The sequence below is a fragment of the Temnothorax nylanderi genome, unplaced genomic scaffold (assembly GCF_030848795.1).
Source record: "Temnothorax nylanderi isolate EJ_2023f unplaced genomic scaffold, tnyl_v1.0 TNYL_tig0047_pilon, whole genome shotgun sequence".
NCBI classification, from domain to species: Eukaryota; Metazoa; Arthropoda; class Insecta; order Hymenoptera; family Formicidae; genus Temnothorax; species Temnothorax nylanderi.
This window is the reverse complement of record NW_027249109.1, coordinates 879475-902961: the sequence shown is the minus strand read 5'-3', so window position 1 is coordinate 902961 and position 23487 is coordinate 879475. Positions and strand designations below refer to the sequence as shown.

Genomic DNA, 23487 nt, shown 5'->3' with positions numbered 1-23487 from the left:
GTATACATAATTCGTTTAGTTATGATTAGTAGAAATATTTTAAGAGATAAAGTTCTTCTTCAAAATTAGTAGAAACCTTTTCTTATAGAAACGAGAGTTAACTTAAAAATAAGAAACACAAGTCTTTCAATCAAGTTTCACTCAAAGCGGTTTCTTGAATATCGCATTTAATATGCGATCACGGGTAACCAGCGCTGATCGACGCTGGAAAATGCAATAAAGTAATTTAAAATAGTTTTTTAGGAAAAAGAACATTGTTTTTATTTAACTTTTTCCAATATCAAGATATAAATATATCAAGATAAAAAATTCAACAAAAAATCTTTTTTTCTTTTTATACTGGATCAATATTTTTACATTAATCTTTTCATTTTTTAAATTTTCCTTTCTATCTAATTAGATTTTTTTTAAATTAAAATTGAATGAAGTTGAAAAATAAATGTAACATTATGCATTCTAATAATTGATATTCATTTAGCTTTTCGACCTACTACGAAGCAAGGAACCATCTGCTTTTGATCAGATTATTCCTATACCTGGAAATGTAGCTGCTAAAAACTTAGGATTACTGCCCTCTGACTGGACAATTTTGATCGAGAGAGTGTCCATAATTTTCCACGTTGCAGCAAGTGTCAGATTTGATGAATCGCTCAAAAAAAGACGCAATTTTCAACAGTACTCGATTGACGCGGGATGTTTGCATCTTAGCTTAGTCTATGAAATAATTAATGGTAAGATTTCTCTATTTTGTTTAAAATAATAGTTTCTCGTAATATTTTTATGCAAGTAATTATAAAAATATATTTTTGAACAATAAAATCTTTACTAATAATTCTATATGTTTGTCTGGATATTTCTCAATAAAAGTTGTAAAAAAACTTTACACTTACAAAATTGAACAATTAACTGGAAAAATGTTTTGTATGTGTGTACAAATTATAATAGAAATATATATCGTTGCAGACACGAATTTAATTTAATTGTTAAAGGTTTCAAACTCTTTACTATGCCCGAGTTTTTCAAATTTTGGCACTTTTTTCGGGACTTTGCATATTCACCAAAACAGCCGAATGCGAAACGTACTAATTAAGACCTATTGTTTTAAAATAAATTCTCAAAATAAATAATATCCTAATATTTGAGTTGCATAAATAATTTAAGATTCTATTGCACGTTAATTTGACTTATACACAAACTGATAAACCCCTGCTGTGGAAGAGAATTTGATATCTCTTAGAATAAAAAATAAATAAATATATGATTGGAACAAAACAATTAAAGTTGTCGAGTTCATCGACGAACATCTTCTTAGATTATTCTTCGAATATTAACAGCGAAATATTTGGAAACCATGCCAAACATCTATACTTTTAGTAAAAAAAACTGGCCGAACAAGTGATAGCGATTATTCCGAGTCATTGCTTTGCGCAATAATTAGGCCCTCACTAGTTATATCGACATCGCATAAACCTGTGAAAGGATAAGATCGACAATATGAATGGCCCGGTTAGGATGTAAGTTGGCGGTATATCTGATCCTTACATTATTTCTGATTACATGCCCGTCGACGCAGCCGGTTAAAGCAATGATAGCTATATAACTTGGAAACGTGGAATTAAAATGTAAGTTTGACTTTCGTAATAAAATATTACTTCTTATTGTATGATTTTCTGAAATGTTAGTAGAAGTATTACGTGCATTCGAAAATAGTAATATTTACAATAAAATCATAGCGTATTTATGCTTCAGTGAGGATAAAACGACTGACGTTATAACTACTTATCGAATCAAATGAAGATCGTAGACGCACAGAATATTGTTCGCATAGGCCTTAGTATCACGAAGGATGTCCCTATAGACAAATCTGCAGTCTTCATACATATGTTGAGTTGAAACATGATAAAGAACGTGGCAGATAGAGATATATCCAATACATAGCATAAGCACATTATATAATTTATTATAATATATGATAGAAAATAGTAATATTTACAATAAAGTGACAAACACATACGCTCAATAACAGCAAAGCTTATAAGTCTACAAGTCGTAGGGTCAATCTCCGAGCAAACGAAGAATAGATGTCGATTTAATGTAAAATTACATTTAATGAAATTTGATACAAGTCTATAAACACATATACTGGAAGATATCATTTATTCGTTTCTCTTGAAATTAATTCTTAGGATGACATATTGATTACATTAGTACGACCTAGAAGTTCTGCGACAGTATTGACAAGTTTGAAGGAGACGTTTTTCATCAATATACGGCTTTTTATTCCGGCATTATGTAGTGCCAATTGATATAAATCAGCATAAAACTATTAAAAAAACACATTTTCAAGTCATTTTATATATCTATATATATATATATATATTTAATTATCCCTACATTTATTTCTCTCGTTTATTATTTCAAGGAATATTAACAAACTTTATATTCTTGTATATTTTATATCGTAATATTTCTTATAAAGTTTACATGCTATACAGCTAAATAATAAATTTACATTAACTTTTATTAATAACTATTTTTCTATATCGTCTCCTTGTAAAATTTTTGGAAATATTTATAAGGTAATATATATATTTATGCTCAAAAAGTAGTTTCTGCTGTTTTATATGCATATATTTACATCTATTAAATTGATAAAGTAAATTATTAATAACTGATAATTGATTATTCTTTGATATTTTAAAAATCTTGTGTTACCTTCGAGGTCTCACCATCTAACGGTACATTGGAAAATTCCGAGCTCACTTCGGTGCAGGATACTGTCATCGTTCGCAAGGGAGTTATCAAAAGAGTTAAATTTGTTCGCTATAAGAATATTGAGATTTATATATGTACATAGAAATGTAATAGTTTAGTAAAAAATTTAAAGTATTTTTACATTTAGACTTCACTATTTAGCACTAAAACTTAATTTTTTGAATAAGCACGTACATATTCTCTTGTATATGACAATATTTTCTCTTTTTAATGTCAGTTAAAAAACGAGAAGTAAATAAAAAACAAAACTAGAGCTGTTATTAATTTTAAGTGACGTTGCAACTAGTTTCTAGCGCATTATTGTATTATTTCTCAATAAAACTAATTAAATGCTCTACCTCTTTTGCGACGCATCCATGGAGTTCTTTAAATTGTATCACGATTTCTCTGGAATTTCGACTAGCATTCCAGCGGGACCAGGAGAATGTATATGCTGTACAAAGTAGAGCCATACATTCTCGTAGATGTCTCTCAGTTACCGGATGCTTCACCGGAAGAGCTTTCACATAGCTGAAGGCATCTCGCTCTGGAAATAGGTCGCATCCAGCGTCGCGCATCTTCTGCGAGAAAAGAAGGTATTATCTTAATAAAGAATCACTATTTATTATTTAAATATCTCTTAATTTTATAAAAGTGGTGCCAGTAATTCATTTGTTGAAACTTTTTGCATTATTGTAGAAACAATTCAAGACCATTTGGGAAAAATGAAAAATTTTTACCTCAATCAAAATATGCAGCTTCATGTATTCTCCAATAATCTCTTTAAGCGCCGTTGACATACCACCAGCCAGCGAATTTAAGCAAACCAAGTCCTCCTACGAAAACAAAAGAATGTATACGCTAATGACAAACATATTGACATAATTTATGCCTTACCGGAACCGGATGAAATAGTAACAATGATGTTCTACATAGATTTCATAAAATAAGTTAAATAAAGAAGTACACCTTCATGAAACAATATTCTTTACATTTATGAAAGAACATTAATATTTCGCATTGTCTTCTATATCATTCAATATTTAAACTGTTTGTCTCTTATACGTCCGTCATTCGCACGAATTTAAATGTTACATATCTATATTATTTAGCCGACCCACTTGTGAATTTTATCAGCAATCTAAAGAATAGAATACCTACCCTGACTACGAATTCTGCTTGAACGATGGCAGCGGACACATTGAGCACAATCCCACCGCGTGCATTTCTACCAATTTCAGGTTTAAGTTCCCAACTTTGAAAGGGAATGTTAATAAACTTAAAAGTAGCGAGGCCGTGGACGCCTAATCTGCCGGTTCTAAACGTCATAGTTTGCTTCTCCTCGTTGTACTTGATATCGTGCACATCCTGTGTAGACCATATTTTCCTCTCAGGTATCCAGTGTGCCACTAATGGCGGTTCAAACCAAATAATAGAGCTGGGAAGCCTGTAAAGAAGTAATCATTGAAACGTCATTTGGCATAAGTATGAGATACAACTGAGATAAAAAATATTTGATTATAATAACGGAATATAGTATACAGTTTTTATTACTTAACACGTATTCTATTCCAAATTATACATAACTCGTTATACTGCATTATATCTTGGTTATGTCGTATTTGTTATATCTTCGCTAAAACTGTTTATTTTTTAATTTTCTTATTTTAAGTTATATAGTGATAATTTTGGACTTATACTTCACTATTATTGCATCCGATTTTTGATTGTAATTAACTTATTTAAAAAAAATGTACTTTAAAGTTACTAGAGCCAATGCCTCCATTGCGGCCTCCAAAGCTTTCATTTCAGCTTCGATTACTTCCGGTGTTCTTTCAGAATCGGGTGCCGGAGGCGGCGCCTTATACGGCTTGAAAAACGGTACGGATTTCAGTTCTTTGGGAATTTGCACTGCAAAGAAGGTAATGTTAACATTCAAAGACAACATTACATGATATAAGTCATTATAAGTTTTACTGTAGTTAAAATAATTATTGCTCACAAGTGGTGAGCGTAATATCTCTTCTCATGTCCTTGGGTTGCGGCGGTTGGTAAACTAAATCGATGTGTAATGCACCACCGAGTATTCTGTATTTTCGCAAATTTATTTCCGTCTTTTCGCAGCGCATAAATAGTAATTTTTTAATTTCCTTTCGCGTTTCATCTGAAAGAATAGGAAACAATATTATTCTCGACGATATATAGCTTCACTGTTACAATAATTTCAATTTTTTAAGATAAAATATAATAAGCATTCAATAACATTAAATAAATTAGTACAGCAAAGAATTGATTGTCACAAAGTTGAACGTCTAAATGTTCCAACCCATATCAACAGAAAAAGTTGTCTTAAAAATGTGTTAGTTTCTCCTTTTTATTCCTTCTGTTCTTATTATATTTATATTGACAATGTTATGGCATACTAAGTATAACATAGGAAGTAATTTATTTTAACATATTTTTAATTACTGTCTTCTCAATGTGTATATTGAAATTAAGAATTCAAAATTTCGATAAGTATATCAACCACCTATTGCAATTGCAATTTATACCTTCTCTTTGTAGAATTATCTCATCTGGTGTAGGTAGATACGGTAATTTTTCCGGTTCCTGTTCTGGTTCCGGACGTTTCGCTCCTTGAATACCCGGCTTCTTTGGCTGTTTCCCTTTTCTTTCGGGCTTCGTAGGGAGTGGGACTGGCGGATTCTCCATTCTCTCAAGTATAGCTTTCTTTTCCTCCATTCGAAGACGACGGCCATCGACCTGCTCCTCTCGTATTTTCAATTTTGTATTATACTCGTTTTGACAATAGGTAAAAAAATCTGAAGCATGCACAAGAAGAAAGAACTCTAAAACACTCGCATTTCTTCATAGAAACGTAAATGTCTATAATATATTTATACATTTCTACATAGTATAATACTTTTATAGAACACGTTTTCATATGTTACACGTTACATATGTATGATGTGGACATGTGATATTATTCAAGAAAACCGGTAAAACACTTGTTCATTGTTATATTTTATAAATTATAATTTGTTATTTTTGTTAACTTATATTTTTTGTTAATTTTATCTTCGTTGACCATTTTCTTTTGACAAGTTTTTCAAATTTTATAATTTCACTATTATATTAATTTTACAATATCACTTTTTAACTTAGCGTAAGAGATAATTTTAGTTCTTATTCAAACTAATAAATGAATAAAATTTATAAAAAAGATTGTAGGTTGTACCTATGGAATACATGCTCTCATATTCCTCCGGTAGTTTTGGCATGACGTATGAGATCGCGGAATCAGAGTAATGGTCATACTTTACCCATAATGCACGTATCGCCATACAATAGCAATCTATGTCTATGGGCATTTTAACAGTCAACTCTATTTCTTCAAAGTGAACTTCAATAGGTTTTCTGTCAAAATGCAATGTTATCAATTGTTACAAGTCAACATCTATCGAATTAAGTTAATATGGCATATGTAATATATAATATGTCACAAGAAGCATATCCATTCATATTATATATGTTATATATATATATATATGACATATAATATATGTAAAATCATTAAATGTTAATACGTGCCGATCTTTTTCGGTGACTTGTTTAAGTGCAATAGGCAATTTTATTAAAGCCCAAATGCAACAACTGATTTGATCGGAAATTTTAGTGTATCTCGCCGTTTTTATGCTCTCGCGGACCATATCCCTTTCTATCTGACGCAAAAGTGAATAACACGCCGCGTCTATCCATTCTTGAAGCTTATCACGAAATCGTTGTCTGATCTGTTAAATGTTTAACTTTAATCTTTTTACGTGTGTAAGTATAGTATATGTATAGTAAGATGATCGAATATTATTGCTTACCATCTTACATTCAATTATATAATCTGGTGAGCTGGTTAAAGAGAATCGTATTATTTCGTTGAGTTTTGTCAACAACTGTGAAGGAAAATATTTAATTGTTATTTTTATGATAGGTAAAAATTAAGACATTATAAATACTACCTCTATTTATTGAATTGATTATGACGTATCAAATGTAAAAATATCCACCTGTTTATTACACTTTTACAAATTAACAATTGTCTGTATTTAATTATATCAGAATTACTGATTGATTTAATTATTTAAAATTTACGTACATAGATGATAATATTGTATTTTGTAATAAATTTGTTCATATTAACTTTCTCGTCTTCCATTGACCATAAAAACATAAAGGTATTCATTTCGGATAAACTGCCAGGGTCTGGCAATCCATCGCAAGTCATATATCTAGTCCACTGAAAATAATTGTTTCTTTGTAATTGAAAGTATTATGACTTTGCGTGAGTTATGTGCAAGAACCTGTTTAATAAATCTTATAATTTAGGCTTAATTCAATGTTTGTTGTTCAAAAAGTGATTTAATAAATGGTTACAAAAATATTAATAAATGCACTGTATATATTAACGACATAAAAAAATCTATAGCACATAAATACTTCATATATTTATTTATTATAAATATGCGAAAGAGAAGAAGGTAATATTTACATTTTCCTCTTCTTCGGCAGCAGCTAAATATTTTCTAAATGCATTTTTGTAATCGTGAAGCACGCACAATGTCTCTTCCAATTGAACTTTTCGCATCACTGCTTCTTGTTCTTCGAGCAATATTTGCCTCTCCGTATTGTACTTTTCCAATCGAATCTCTTCTTGCATATCTTTAATCATCTGCAACCTTTATTAAGAACATTTTATTAATATGTTAGTAAAAGCTTACAGTATAATGTACGTAAATATTTTCATGTATCAACACACATTATTGATATCATTAATTTAAATAAATCTCTTAATGAATAAAAATAAGTTGATCGATATTTTGTATTAAATGTATTATGTATTAATATAAAGAAATTTAACAAAACAAACAATCAAAAATTGTTTTTGTTCTCTTGTTATTTAAAAAGCTACCACCATACCAATTATATTACCCTATTACATTAAGTGTAAATTTAAAAAATAATTATTGATTATTGACTTCTGTGTTAATTATTTTATTGGACTATGTAATTTAAATAAGATCAAACTTAATTTAATTTTTTTCTGTAATTAATTGTAAATAGCTTTACCTAAGTCTTTCAGCTTCAGCGGCCGCAGATGCCGCTTGCTCTTTCTCCAACGCTTTGCGTGCTTTTTTAGCCATTGTTTCAATCTCTGAAGGTTATTTAGGCTAAATCGATCGAACGATATAATTATCCTTTATTTTAATAAAATTTTTATGTAAAACGTGTGCAACAACTGATACCTGCAAAGTAAAACGTCTAGTATTTTATTATTAGTTGCGATATTTTGTATTGCATTTATAATGTTCTACGTATGTGTAAAAATTGAAAAATATTAAATCAGAGAGCAACAATAAATGTAATTTTATATTTTACGAGTCTAATTAAAAGATGAATAGAAATATAACAAGACATGCTTCTGCCGTTAATCTAAATGATATTTCTATAAAAGACTGAAACTAAATAATAATAGTAAAACAATACAGAATATTAAGTACTATTAAAATTAAATACCTTTCTATGTATCTTTTTTATGTCTTTTTTTCAATATAATAACAACAAAGTACATTTATATAACATGGATAATAAATTACAAGATTATATATACAATAATATTATTCCAAATCTTAGACATTATACGATAATAAATCTTAGATATATTACATGGTAATAAATCTTAGATACATTATATAGCAATACAAAATACAGTACAATAATATAAAAATAAAGAAAATAATGTTTCTAGGTGACGTTTAAAAATATATAAGCTAGGTTATGAGAACAGAATTACCTCTCTGTGTCGCACTCCATTCACGTAGTTAAAACAAGCTGTGTGTAGCTGCCCCCCTCCACTACTAAAAATTTAGTAACAACCATTATTATTCGTTTGGTAGTGTTTGATAGTCCATTCTCGATGATCAGTAGTCAAAACTGTAATCAATAATTATAATACGAGAAGAAGACATACTAAAACAAATTAATAGACAGAAGTGTGAATATAATTTTCATTTCTATAAAGAACATATTTCGATTGATTTAAATAAATTAATGTAAGAACAGCAAACATGCTGTTACAATAGTGCCCGAAAATAGAATATTATTGTATAAATTATGTTACAACATACATGAGTGTTTACAAAAGTTGGGGCACTATTATATAACAGCATGGCATATTCTTGAGACCAAATAATCAAGTCAAAAAGTTCTATACCACTTTTCTCTCCGACAAACAATTATTATTAAGATATCGTAAGCTAAATATTGAACAATTTACACCGAATTTTTCTTAAATATTTAAAAAAATATTAGGCAAATAAAAAAAAGTTTCAGACAAAAGTTGTTTAAATTGATTAATAGGAAAAAATGATAAAATAAAAACTAGTGAGTTCCATTAAAAAAAATAAAGGTTATCTTGAAATCTCTGAGGCATCTCTACTTAGACAAGATTTATGTCCATAATAAGATGTCTCTTGAAACAAAGAAGTTTTATTTAAAATATTTTTTCGAGCAAATAGTTCGGAAGATAATTACGTGGAAAGATTAAAATGGGACACCCTGTATATGTACATATTGTCACTATTGTCACATTGTAAATAAACAATATCGTCTATGTGATATTTTTCTGCAAATGCACTTTTTGACTTTGATTTTTCCGTATCATTATTCTACGGGGTTTGGGCTAACTAGGTGACGATATATATTGAAAGAACGCTTAAGATGTTATCTTGAGCTAAATTAAATTCATATAAAAATTGATATAATTAATATTTTGAACATTGCGTAAATAGCTTGAATTGTTTATCACTTTTGTCTATCATTTCCGTTTAATTATTCGTGAATATATTATATAGTTTGATTATCAATTTAAAATTTATTAATTTTAGTTGTAGTGGAACCTTCTCTCTCTCTCTCTCTCTCTCTCTCTCTCTCTCTCTCTCTCTCTCTCTCTCTCTCTCTCTCTCTCTCTCTCTCTCTCTCTCTCTCTCTCTCTCTCTCTCTCTCTCTCTCTCTCTCTCTCTCTCTCTCTCTCTCTCTCTCTCTCTCTCTCTCTCTCTCTCTCTCTCTCTCTCTCTCTCTCTCTCTCTCTCTCTCTCTCTCTCTCTCTCTCTCTCTCTCTCTCTCTCCTCTCTCTCTCTCTCTCTCTCTCTCTCTCTATTTATTTATCTATATATCTAATACTATTGCATTATTTTTGCGTAACTCTATTATATTTAAATTCTTATAAACAATCTGTGCGGCATATACTTAAATAAATATAATTAAATGTAATGTATAATAAAAATATAATGCAATGTGTTATTGCATTATATCTTTTATGCTATATCATGAAGCAGACGCATATTATTCCGTATAATATGTTTGCTCTTTCAACCTTATATTGCAAATCATTTCCTGGTTCTAGCATAGTGCATAAATAGTTATAGACATTTATATCAACGTTACCTGCAATTTTGTAGACGTAATAAAAGCGACAACGATTTGAAATGTTTCAATACCTTTGTTTTGCGTTGTGTTGCTAAGTTGTTATAATATTGCTCATATTTGCTTTGTTTTAAAAATAAGACTTTAAGAAGATGATGACAATGGATCCAGCCAAGTCGATTCCTGCATTTTACGCCGGACAAAGTATATTTTTGACAGGTGCGACAGGATTTCTGGGTAAAGTGTTTGTCGAAAAAGTATTGCGGTCTTGTCCAGATGTTCGTAAAATATTTCTGTTAATACGTCCAAAAAAAGGACTAAATATTAACGAAAGACTCGAAAAAATGTTAAACATGCCAGTAAGTTTGATATAAAAACTTTTTGTAATAACTCGGTTCTTTAAGATTTTTCAGATCTTTAATATATTACATCACATTTTAACGTATGATAAAAACGAATATTTTTCTAAGTCATTATTAACGGAAGTTGTTTCTGACATTAACACTTTGTAAATAGTATGTAATAAAATATAGAAATGCATTTAAAATAAAATGTTCTTAAATGCCATTACACTTTCTATCATTCTAGTGTAAATTTGTTGAAAATATCATAATATCATAGAAATTATTGCAATTATTATAATAAATCGATTTTATAAATTATAACGTTCTTCTATTCTAGTTATTTGACAAAATGCGCGAAGAACGACCTTCTAATTTTGAAAAATTAATTCCGATTTCTGGCAATGTTAGTGAGAAAGGATTAGGTTTGTCGGATGCGGACAGACAAATGTTGATTGAAAGAGTGACTATAATAATACATGGAGCGTCAAGTGTGAGATTTAATGACACTTTAAAATACGCCATATTTGCCAATACTAGAGCAACGAGAGATATTTGCATTTTAGCTCAAAGTATGAAGAATTTAAAAGTAAGTAATTTTTACTCAAAAAGAATAACAGAGAGTGTGGATTTATATTCATGAATGCATTGTATCACATGATATACTTTAGGCAATGTCCTGCGCAACAATTCATATTTCAATCATTTTTTCCAAGTACTTATTATGGTGTATTCTTTAAGTTTAATAATAATTTAAAGGAAATAAATTTAGAAGAATGTGGGTACATGTAAGTCTGATTAAAATATCATAAAGTACTAGAGTACTTATATAAATTAATTATCGATTTTTTTTATACAAACCTTTACATATTAAAGAAAATGTTTTATAAATATTTATAATTTTCAAATAAATTTTTAATATCTATTAAAGGCATTAGTATATGTCAGTACAGCATACACAAACGTAAACAATCCATTCATCGAAGAAAAAGTGTACCCACCTATAGCTGATTGGCAGAAGACGATAGATGTGGCCGAGTCATTAGATGAGCATACTTTGAACATTTTTACAGCTAAGTAAGTTGCAAACGGAAATCGTGATTACAAACTGCAAATAGTTGAATATACTAGAATAATTAGTCTCCTTTAAACTATTTTTTTATTTACGTTGTTATTATGTATAGATATTTGGAATACGCTCCTAACACGTATACTTTTTCGAAAAACCTAGCAGAGAGTATAATACAGGAATATTCTTCCTCCTTACCTTGCGCGATTGTAAGACCGTCCATGGGTACGTAGCCTTTCTTCTAAGTATCAGAACTAAAAATTTTTGCTTTAACATGTTATTGTGTATTACTGAATATTTGTATGTTTATTATTTTGTGTTACAATTTCTCAAAATAAAGTATTTGATACAGTATAATTTCTTGTAAAAATAATGAGAACAGTAGATGTAGCAAAGAATAAATATATACATATTTTAAATTTTACTCTATATTTTAGAAACGTATTTACTTTAATTTTTGCATTTATGTAATATAGTTAGTCAAATATATTGTTAAACCATATTATTGCTTGTAATAGGTAAATAAATTTGCTGATATTTATTATGAGAAATTACACTGAACAAGATTTGAAAATATGTTTAGAGGGCTTTGAGATGGCTTTCATTATTTTGGTTAATAATATATTGGCAAGAAATAGTTTAACAATATTAGGAGAATTAAGTAGTAATTTAACACTAATAGACAAATATTTTAGTGTATCCATCGCTAAAAGAACCAATGCCAGGATGGATAGATAACGTTTATGGGCCAATAGGTCTTTATATTGGTGCCGGAAAAGGAATATTTCGAGTAGGCTATTGTAATAAATATCTGAATGAAGATGGAGTTCCAGTAGACATTGTCATCAAAGCTATATTAGTTGTATCGTGGAAGATTGGATTGACTACGTATGATCATCAACGTACACATATATGCATGCATTTATGACTTTATCACATTATGAACATAAGTTTTTTTTTTAATTTAGAACTGTATCACAATTCATGTTTAGAATATGATCCTATAAATCTTACTCAATCTATTTTGTTAAATTCAAAGAGGAATTCTTAGTCGCGCGCTAACGAGCCTATAAGTGCCTATAAGATGGGTGCAACTTGTGCAATATTCATACTAGGAAATTATTCAAAGATATAACATTTACTCAATATTAGTAAAAATTTCTACCTACTTCAATTCTTTTTAACTATACATTTTTTCTACTGTGCATTAAAATAATTACATCTAAAAGATTTTAAATGCCTATTTTTATGATATGAAATAAATTTATCTATGATATGTTTTACTCGTAAAATAAGATTAAGAATATGTCCTGTACAAGGTGAGTTATTTTAATTTACCCAATCCAAAAATTTTTTTATTTTTAATTATAGAAAAAGATGCTTCAAACAAAAGTTGTTTGGTTTGAAAGGGGGGTGATACATAATTCCGATGTGAGTCATGTCGTAGATGTCATCGTTTTCAAGAAATTTCAAAGGCGACTAATTTCTTAAATAGAACTTGATTTTTTCTTGAGATAATAGTTGTAGATATCGTCGAGACGTTTTCAAAACATTATAATAAAACTTTCTTTCGTTAAGAATTTTCTAAAATGTTTTAATTTTAAAATATCTCGTAATGTATTCATTTTTCGATGACTTTATCTTAATACTTTTATACATAGAATATTAAAAGGAATCGAATAATAATATTAATTTTTACATTTGCAATTTTGCAAAATTGAATGCGTCTACAAAATGCAATTGAATATAAAAATAACTTTTTCTGTTTTTTTTTTTACAACAATCAATCTCGTTCATTATTTTACATAAAAAGAAATTGTACATAAATTTATGCGAATAATGTTATTAGGCAACCAAAATCCAGTCTTGACCGTAAATGGCCTTTTCTCTAAGTTGAATATATAGGTATTATATCGATTCTATTTCATTTATAATTAAGATTAAGAACTTTTTAAATAATTTAATAAGAATTTTATTGCATATTTATATTTAAAAAACATAATTCAATAATTTGCCAAAACATGTTAAATAATTAAAATTTGTTAATAAATATTTTGTATACCGTACAATTCAAAATTTCGCATATTTTTGTCTTAATACTGAAACTTGATTCAGATCTTACAAAACTTTATGTAAATTATAAACATGTTATTAATTATATTTAGTTTATTAATTAATTTATATTTTTATTTTTAGCTTTACAGGTTCCACTTTTGTTTTAAATTGTACAGACCAGAAACCCATGACACATCAGAATGTAATAGAGTTGTTCTATACTACAGCAATTGAGGTGCCTTTTGAAGGAATTGTCTGGACTACTAGCCAAACAACAACTGATAATTTTACTCTGTACTATATATTAATTCTATTATTGCATATCCTGCCAGCTACGTTAATAGATATGATTTTAAACTTCTCTGGACGTCGACCTTTGTAAGTCAAAATCAAATACTTAACTAGTTTAGCAAATGCAAATTATTCATACATTTGATAAAGTCGATAACATTTAGATGCAACTTGAAACAGTATACTTTCTTTTAGAAAAAATATATTTTTTTGTCATAAATTAACGTTAATACTTTGTCTATATTCTTTCTCTGTCTCTCTCTTTATTTGTTTATCCAGTTCTTTTTTTCTACATATAGATGAACAAAATTACTTTTTAAAATAAAATTTTTATGTATAACTATATATTTGTAAAAATTATATACGGAATTGTTTTATTACGTTTTTTTTGTTGCGAATTTGGAATCTACAGATTAAGTAGTATAGTTGACAATGTATCGTTATAACTGAATTGTTTTGGATTAATAAATAATGTGTAAATTAGTCTAGTACGGCTGCAGAGAAATCTGTATGTGGTCAGTCATTTCTTGGGGTATTTCACATGTAATGATTGGAAATTCAGCAATACAAATAGTTTGGCTCTGATGTCCTCAATATCACCTGAAGACTGGGATATGTTTTCTTTCGATTATTCCGATTTTAATTCTAAGGAGTATTTCAAGTAAGTACATTATATTTTTGATTCTAAATATCTAAATATATTTAAAATTGATGTAATTTACAACCAATAAATGTTTATTTTACAATTCTATATAAAGAAATTGTATAATTGGTGCCAAAAAATTTCTTCTTCACGAAGACATGAATCGATTGGATACAGCCAGAGCACACAGAGAAAGGTATAAATATTATATATTACTATATTTAGTATCGTTTATGGATATTTACATTTATGTGACAATTGAAATTGGCTATCAAGTGTTGTGTAATAATACTAGAGGTAAAATGTTTGGTTTTCTTTTCTCGAACACTAACAGATAATGCAATTCCATTATGTAAGAAATAGCTGTATAACTTGTATTTATAATTTTGATAATCACACTTTAGAAAATGTTGACAACTTCGAAGCTTTAGTTAAGGATTTATCTTTTTTTTTATCTCAGAAAAATAGACGCTTTTAGTAATTATAGATATATTAATCATAAATTACATACTGCTGTTGATATGTATGACGTAAATAATTTAGAAAATAGAAGAAGCAAAAGTTATTTTACATAATAGTATTGATACATATTGTGTAAGATATGGAATTAACATAATTTATTGTGTATGAGGCATAATCGAAATAATTAGAATATGTATAATATATTAATTTTATTGTTTTAGAGTCTATCTATTTGTTAAAATAGTGAAGAGTATGGTCTCTATCGGTATACTGTGGATAATATATAAATGGATCTGTTGTTATACACAATAAAATCGCTGATTTGTCCATATTGCATATGTAACAATTTATAATATGATAATTAAACGTATAATTTATAGTCTACAGTAGGAAAATAATTTTTTTATGCCAAAGATATTTTTCTTTGTAATAGACACCTTATTGTATGTATTTTCAAAATAAAAGGTATAAGTTTTAATGTTAAATATTATGCATATTTATATGTTAGAATGTATTAAATAAAATATAATTTGCATGTAGAAGTAGAGTATATTGTTCATGTATTTCTAATATATAATACATGAAGAAACTTGAAATTATATGCGTATACGTGTCACGCGTATCGTCTATAACGTTGTTCCAATCGTTTATAAAACGACGTAGTTCACAACATATGCAGATCAATTCCGTATTAATATGGATGGAGAAACTTGCCCTTTCAACCTTTAATGTCATTATCATTAAGATAAGTTCTACGTCATTTCCTGACTTCAATTTCTGTCAAACTCATTCACGTTTCCGCCATCCATCGAAGACGAAGTGCTGTGACTTTTACGTTTCGTTGCTTTGCAAATAAAAATTAAATTTATTTTATTTGAATTTATTTAAGCCGATTTTCAGATAACATTTACGTCTTTTTTCACTACCTCGTATTTGCCATCTCGGCTGTAGTTGTACACATTATTTTTACATGCTTTGTTGATTTTACTTTTGTTACGTTCGAACATGGAAAAGAACGCGGCAGATGTGCATATTCCGACTTTTTACGCGGGTCGCTCAATCTTTATCACCGGAGCAACAGGCTTTTTAGGCAAAGCTCTTATTGAAAAACTTTTGCGATCATGTCCTGACGTGGCAGAAATATTTGTGCTGATACGCCCCAAGAAAGGATTGAGTGTCAACGATAGATTACAAAAAATGTTAAACAACAAGGTAAGATCAACATAAGAGTGCACATATATGTTTACGCAATAATTAAATGATTATTGATAAAGAAAATTTGTTAACTTATAATTATCAAAATGTTTGAAACTTTAATCAAATCGAAAGCTTAAATCGTATACATAATTCGTTTAGTTATAATTAGTAAAAATATTTTAAGAGATAATGTTCTTCTTCAAAATTAGTAGATACCTTTTCCTATAGAAACGAGAGTTAACTTAAAAATAAGAAGCACAAGTCTTTCAATAGTTTCACTCAAAACAGTTTCTTAAATATCACATTTAATGCCATATATGCTGATCACTGGTGACCAGCGCTGGCCGACGCTAGTAAAATACAAAAAATAACGTTTATAGTTCTGTAAATATGTTTAATATTGCAATAGTAGTCGAAAGTAATTAATGTATTATTATGCACATTTTACAATTCTATTATATTGTATTATGTAATATTTTATCGAGATGTGTATCTAGTAGTGAAATTTTTACTTCGGCGTTATCGGAAATACAGACGAAATAGATTCACCATTCACCATGTTAATAATTTATGGAAAATGCAATGAAGTAATTTAAAATAGCTTTTTAGAAAGACGTTGTTATTAACTTTTTTCAATATCAAGATATGAATATATCAAGATAAAAAATCTAACCAAAAAATCTTTTTTTCTTTTTATACTGGGTCAATGTTTCTACGTTAATCTCTTCATTTAAAAAATTTTTTTTCTAATACGTAATTGGATTTTTTTTAATTAAAATTGAGTGAAGTTGCAATATAAATATAACATTATGCGTTCTAATAATTGATATTAATTTAGCTTTTCGACCTGCTACGAAGCAAGCAACCATCTGCTTTTGATAAGATTATTCCGATACCTGGAAATGTAGCTGTTGAAAACTTAGGATTGCTGCCCTCTGACCGGACAATTTTGGTCGAGAGAGTGTCCATAATTTTCCACGTTGCAGCAAGTGTCAGATTTGATGAACCGCTCAAAGACGCGATTTTCAGCAACACTCGATCGACGCGGGATGTTTGCATCTTAGCACAGTCTATGAAACAATTAAAGGTAAGATTTTACTATTTTGTTTAAAATAAAATTTCTCGTAACATTTTTATGCAAGTGATTATAAAAATATATTTTGAAACAATAAAATCTTTACTAATAATCCCATGTGTTTGTCTATATATTTCAATGAAAGTTGTAAAGAAACTTTACGCTTACAAAATTGAACAACTAACTGAAAAAATGTTTTGTATGTGTGTACAAATTATAAGAGAAATCTATATCGTTGCAGACACAAATTTAATTTAATTGTTAAAGGCTTCAAACGCTTTACTGCCCAAGAGAAAATTTCGTATAATTTACACGCATAATCTATAAGATAATAAGATAAACAGAAATAATTAGGATAAATACAATTTTTTATCATCAACCAATTAGTTAACGTAAGACAGTAAAATAAGAAAATCCCTCTTTATAACAAAAAGAAAATTTATTTTAATTTAACATTCAATACTGTGGAATATAAAAATTTGCTATGTGAAAACAGCCAAATGCGAAGCGTACAAATTAAGACCTATTGTTTTAAAATAAATTCTCAAAATAAATAATATCCTAATATTTTATCTGCATAAATGATTTAAGGTTCTATTGCACGTTAGTTCGACATATACACAAACTGACAAGCCTGTTGTGGAAGAGATTTTGTATCCCTCGGAATATGATTGGAAGAAAATGATTAAAGTCGCCGAATCCATCGACGAACATCTTCTTAGAATATTAACAACGAAATATTTGGGAACCATGCCAAACACATATACTTTTAGTAAAAGACTGGCCGAACAAGTGATAAGCGATTTTTCCGAGTCATTGCCTTGCGCAATAATTAGGCCGTCAATAGTTATATCGACATTGCATGAACCTGTGAAAGGATGGATCGACAATATGAACGGCCCGAACGGGATGTTAATTGGTGGAGGCAAAGGTATATTGCGTATTTTCATGGCTGATCCTTCCATCATGTGTGACTACATGCCTGTCGACGCAGCCGTTATAGCAATGATAGCTATAGCTTGGAAACGTGGAATTAAAACGTAAATTTGTGACTTTCGTAATACAATATTACTTTATAGTGTATGATTTTCTGAAATGTTAGTAGGAGTATTACGTGCATTCGATTTATACTAAATAGCGTGTTTTATGCTTCAGTAAGGATAAAACGACTGACGTATATAACTGCTCATCAAATCAAATGAAGTCCATAGACATAGAGAATATGATTCGCATAGGTCTTCGTATCACGAAGGACATCCCTTTGGATAACATCGTTTGGAAACCGCATACAACAGTAACAAAAAGCAATTCTGTTTATTTTATTTTGTTTTTACTATTGCACATCATGCCAGCGGCTCTCTTGGATACAATGATAAAATTGTTCGGTAGACGTCCAATGTAAGATTTATTTAAATATACAAAGATTTATTTTATTTTTATATAAATTATAAAAAATTTGATTAAACTATGTAAGACGTTCTATAATTTCTACATTTTTTGAATGCGGATATTTTGACGATGTAATTCAACTATTTCTTAACGAGATTTTTAGCGAAAGCGGTTACTTACCTATACTAACACTTTAATTTTGGCAACAATAGGCATTAATTGAATCAAATATTTTCCAAGAAAAATAATTAATAAATATTTAAGGATTAAGATATCCTTTAGATGTTTATTGTTTATGAATTACATTTTATTCCCTAAAATTAAGTTGATATATGTAAAATAAAAAGTATGTAAGTTTTCTTCTAGATACGAATTAAATAATTAATAAAGTTTAATATTACCAGATTGCTCAGATTGCAAAGAAAAATATACGTCTCTAACAGCGCACTTTCTTACTTTTTGTTAAACGAATGGAAATTCAAAAATGCAAAACTTCTCACTCTATTAGATGATGTCAACAGTAGTAATCAGAAAGACTTTGAATACCCTTATAAAGACGTCGATATAGTAACATTCTTTAAGTGAGTGCTATATACTTACTTACATAATTATACATTATGATGTGATAAAATTCGATTTTATCATCAACATCACAATTTTTATTTTCAGGGATGGAATTATAGGCTCTAAAATTTACTTACTCAATGAAAACATGGATGACTTAGAAGCTGCGAAACGTCACTATAAAAGGTGAGGTGCATCTTATAAGGAATAGAAAATAGAGTCTTACTGCATAATTGCAGATTCCTTGGTTATTTTCGAGTCTGTTTTTGCGTCGCAAAATGTTATTCAAAGCACTAAGTCTTTGCAAACGATTGAAAGTAGAAGATTGGTCACATATATTATAAAGTTTAAATCACACCAAACAAACACAACAAGTTTAAGAATCAGACATAATAATGTTAAATGCACTGCACGCGGGGCGAGAAAATTACGTTATAAAATTAAAATAGCAGCAAGACTGCTACACTGCGTGTTAATAAAGGTAATTCGGAGCAATAGGAAAATTAATAAGCAGATGAAAAGTTAAAAGACATCACTACGTGATGTCGCGAAGTTGCGTACACGTAGCGCTGTTTGGTCGATCACGGTTGCTAGCTGGAAATTAGGTCGTAATGTAGAAACAATGGGCGCGTTCAGCAGAACAAACCGCTCAGTAGCAATCGAACGTGATTGGCTCTTACTTTTAGACCCAACAAATCAACGTAGAGTGTTGATAAGACGACACTCAACAGTTGTGTCTGCTGAACGCGGCCATTCATAACTCGACAACCGATGGAAGCTTTCGCAACTTGTAGCGTCATCCAAACTACATTTAGAAGCTCGTTAATTTTAGTTTTACTCAGAAAAACAAAATGTTTGCTAGACTTTTCGTCTATCAATTGCTGCGTTCGTTTGAATAATTATAACAAATCATTTTTTTTATCCTGAAAAACAATACAAATTTTTACACGTGTAGGCAAGCCGATTTGCAGAGAAAGGATACAAAACTGATCGGTACGTTACGTATTTTTGCTTCGGTCGAATTTGCGTAAGATCGATGTATGTATTCTAAACGTCACGCGAATGTGCTATTGCCAGTTGTGTGTGACACTGAAAGAATGCGAGGATTTCATTTGGCATGCGCAAAAATCTTCAGCTGTTAGTCTTCAGACTGCCGACTACCCTGTATCTATATGATATATTTAAAACGATGCCGACGTAAATTTAGACACAAATGTGTAAAATCGTACAATTTCCGAGATATTCTGAAACGTTGTCCCATTACGAATAACCGTGTTTGTTATGCAATTCACCCACGAAAACGCATCAGATTAGACTCGGTCCCACTCGTACCCCGTGAATTATGACGGCTGGCGCGAAGAATTCTGCATATAGCAACTTCGAAAAACATCAATACTTTCACACAAAATGACAATCGGGAAGTTATTAAAATTAAACGGCTATTATTTACTAAATAAATAGAATAAAAAAATTTTTTCAAAGTTACAATTACAGTTATTTAAGAAAGTGTATTTAATAGTTTTCAAAAGCGCTTTGATTATTGCACAAATTCAAATAGTTATTATTTCAAAAAGATATATCACTGAGCTATACAATCAGCCAATATCTATTTTTACATTTTACCTATAGAAATAAGTGATAAGTATTTTGCAAAAACAATAATTAATTTAAATAATAGATAAAATAATGCACAAATATAAGAATGCATTTAAAGAGCAACGCAAATTATTAAATAAATGTAGGAAATAGTAGGTGCTTTCCATTTAGGAACACAAGTCGACATAAACATCGTTCTATCTTTCTTGGCATTCAATGAATAACAAAGACAGAATGACACTTGTGTCACTAAATAGAAAGCACCCATTGCAGTGAGTTGTTTCCCGCTGGTGTTATTTGCTATAACACAAACAAAACTAAAATAAATAAAGATATATACGCATCAAATCGCTTTTTTCGCAAAAACAATTTTATTCTATATTGATTTATTTGTAAAAATTGCAAGTACTCAATATCACTTTCTTCAAGAAAGTAATTTTATGTAAATCCTGTTTCAATTTGTGTGTAATTAGCTTGTTCTTATAAGATAGCTGTATCGTTTATTCTTTTCTTTTTGAATCCGTTAACTATTGTTCTATCTTTTAGCTGTCATTATTCGCTGTACTACAAAGCTCTGACAATCACCAAGTTTGATATATTTCAACTGCATTAAATACAAAACAATGAAGCTACATCATCTATCATAATTACCGTATATGAAGCAATCAGTAATATAGCTGACAATGAGATAATTCTGCACACAGTTGCTCTGTCTTGACGTTCTCGCCACCACACGTATATTATTGAGTGTTTTTAACTTATGTCTTTTTTTTATGTAATTGTACATTTACATTGCTAAGACTCTTGAAGCATTCACTGATGATTATGCGTTTGCATTTTAATTGTATTGCATTTACGCAACCTGCGGTATTTGCATATAGACATAGACGTAAGTCACCGGTCGCAAGATTTGCATTTCACGCTTGTTTTCCATATTTATAACTTGAGAGGTTGTAAATAACGAAAATATCAAGTTTTATTAGCTGTAAAGGAGACACAAAGCTTCTATTTCCAGCTGCTCGCAAATACCGGTGCAAAGAAACTGTTAAAATGTTACATCATAGAAATAGCTTCCAAAAAGTTCAAACAAAACGGTGATAATGCACGACGAGCTAGACACTTCTTATCACTAGCTTAGCATTACCTATTTGTTATAATACTTCGACGCTGACTCAGACATTATTAAATATTCTGATAATTTTCCTTGTAAAATACGACGTGAATCTACGTCAACCGATCATAATTAACGTAATCAGCGTGATCGATATTCTCAGTCTCGAGAAGCGCTTATCTTGACCTTTCCTCACATTTGGATTTCCGAAGTTCGTCGAATTCATGTCAATATTCCTCGTGGAAATGCCTCGCAATTAAATTGATCTGTTATAAGTGAATCAGATACAGTTACGTAACGATCATTTCTGAGATTTTCTGCTTTACTTTACAATATCTAGTCTACTCGATTACTTCTCAGTATTTTATTAATATTTTATGAATATTTTAAGGCTGCGTTCGAGGAGCGCGCTATTAGCGCTATTTATTCTATCCTTGTTTTACAACTGATGAGCGATAAAGATAGAATGATGCAATAGCGCTAATATAGCACGCTCCCCGAACGCAGCCTAAGTCCTATTAGGTATATTAAGTACATTAAGTACTACAAGACTAAAACAATACTTAACACATGAATATCCTTAATGTTTCAGAATGGAATGGCTTGATACAATAGTCAAAACGCTATTTCTCGTGATCATCCTATGGATACTTTATCGTATGAATACATTCTCTTATATTACGGACATATTTTTGCCTCATATTCATTGATTAATATTTAATAAAGAATATGTTAAAATTAAAAAATAAATAAAAAACACTAATCAAAAATTTATTAAAATTAAAATAAATTAAAATCAAAACTAAAATAAATTACATATATATATTGCAATTAAGAAATTCTATATAAGAGCTTATTCAATAAGCTAGAAAATTTTCCTACAATAATTCTTTCTTATGGATATGGCCCCCGTCACGAAGCTGTTAACGAATTATCAAAAAATTCGCGCTTCCTAAATGTTACTTTATAATACCAAAGAAAAAGCATTAAAGTTGTAAAACTTTAATTTGTTATATCTTCCTAAACCAATGCCGTCCCCTACTTTTTTCTTGCGGAGAATTACTTAGAAAAACCTCCTCTATAACATATTTAAGTAGTGATTAAATAAGTAAGGTGTAACCTTTTCAGCATTTTTATCAAAAAATGTATGCTGTAATACAATGTAACTATTTTATTTACGAAATATATCACAATCTATTGATAGCTATTACTTAACAGATTGTTCCTTATTGTATTTTCTATGCAAGATATTGATAAATTAGATTTAATTTTTTCCGAAAGAAATTAAGGTTTAATTTCTGCATAGGACGCGATGCGTATATCCACATTTATTTAATTTTTTAATTTAAAAAGTCTATGTTTACCTTCGGCAATTCATATCATCGTCCAATATATACTATATACACGCTATTCTAAGAGTTTTTTTAGCTATCATTTCGTGTATATAAAAAACAATACTTTAGT

The 23487-nt window shown here is 29.3% G+C and overlaps 2 protein-coding genes and 1 long non-coding RNA gene across 3 annotated transcripts; 2 read left to right on the top strand and 1 right to left on the bottom strand.

Annotated features, from left to right (window-relative positions):
* The first annotated feature begins 737 nt into the window (after nt 1-737).
* Nucleotides 738-3591, top strand: LOC139772237 (uncharacterized). The gene is made up of 3 exons (XR_011718089.1): nt 738-1622; nt 1750-3350; nt 3454-3591. It is a non-coding gene; the product is annotated as an uncharacterized lncRNA (long non-coding RNA).
* Nucleotides 1936-8833, bottom strand: LOC139772234 (dynein axonemal intermediate chain 7 homolog). Its single transcript, XM_071705743.1, has 15 exons — nt 8600-8833; nt 7876-8051; nt 7298-7484; nt 6905-7045; nt 6627-6701; nt 6346-6545; nt 5993-6171; nt 5307-5576; nt 4757-4918; nt 4512-4665; nt 3916-4201; nt 3495-3590; nt 3114-3335; nt 2716-2823; nt 1936-2323 (listed from the first exon to the last, which is right to left on the bottom strand). The coding sequence occupies exons 2-15, from the start codon at nt 7947-7949 to the stop codon at nt 2183-2185; spliced, it is 2295 nt and encodes a 764-aa protein (XP_071561844.1). The 5' UTR covers nt 7950-8051; nt 8600-8833; the 3' UTR covers nt 1936-2182.
* Nucleotides 8834-10246: 1413 nt separating this feature from the next.
* Nucleotides 10247-23233, top strand: LOC139772131 (uncharacterized). Its single transcript, XM_071705543.1, has 16 exons — nt 10247-10589; nt 10912-11160; nt 11503-11648; nt 11756-11865; nt 12336-12528; nt 13837-14073; nt 14471-14647; nt 14745-14825; nt 15313-15397; nt 16043-16303; nt 17127-17375; nt 17955-18403; nt 18519-18761; nt 19157-19333; nt 19422-19502; nt 22616-23233. Exons 1-16 carry the CDS (start codon nt 10383-10385, stop codon nt 22731-22733), a joined length of 3063 nt encoding a protein of 1020 aa, XP_071561644.1. The 5' UTR covers nt 10247-10382; the 3' UTR covers nt 22734-23233.
* Nucleotides 23234-23487: the final 254 nt, after the last annotated feature.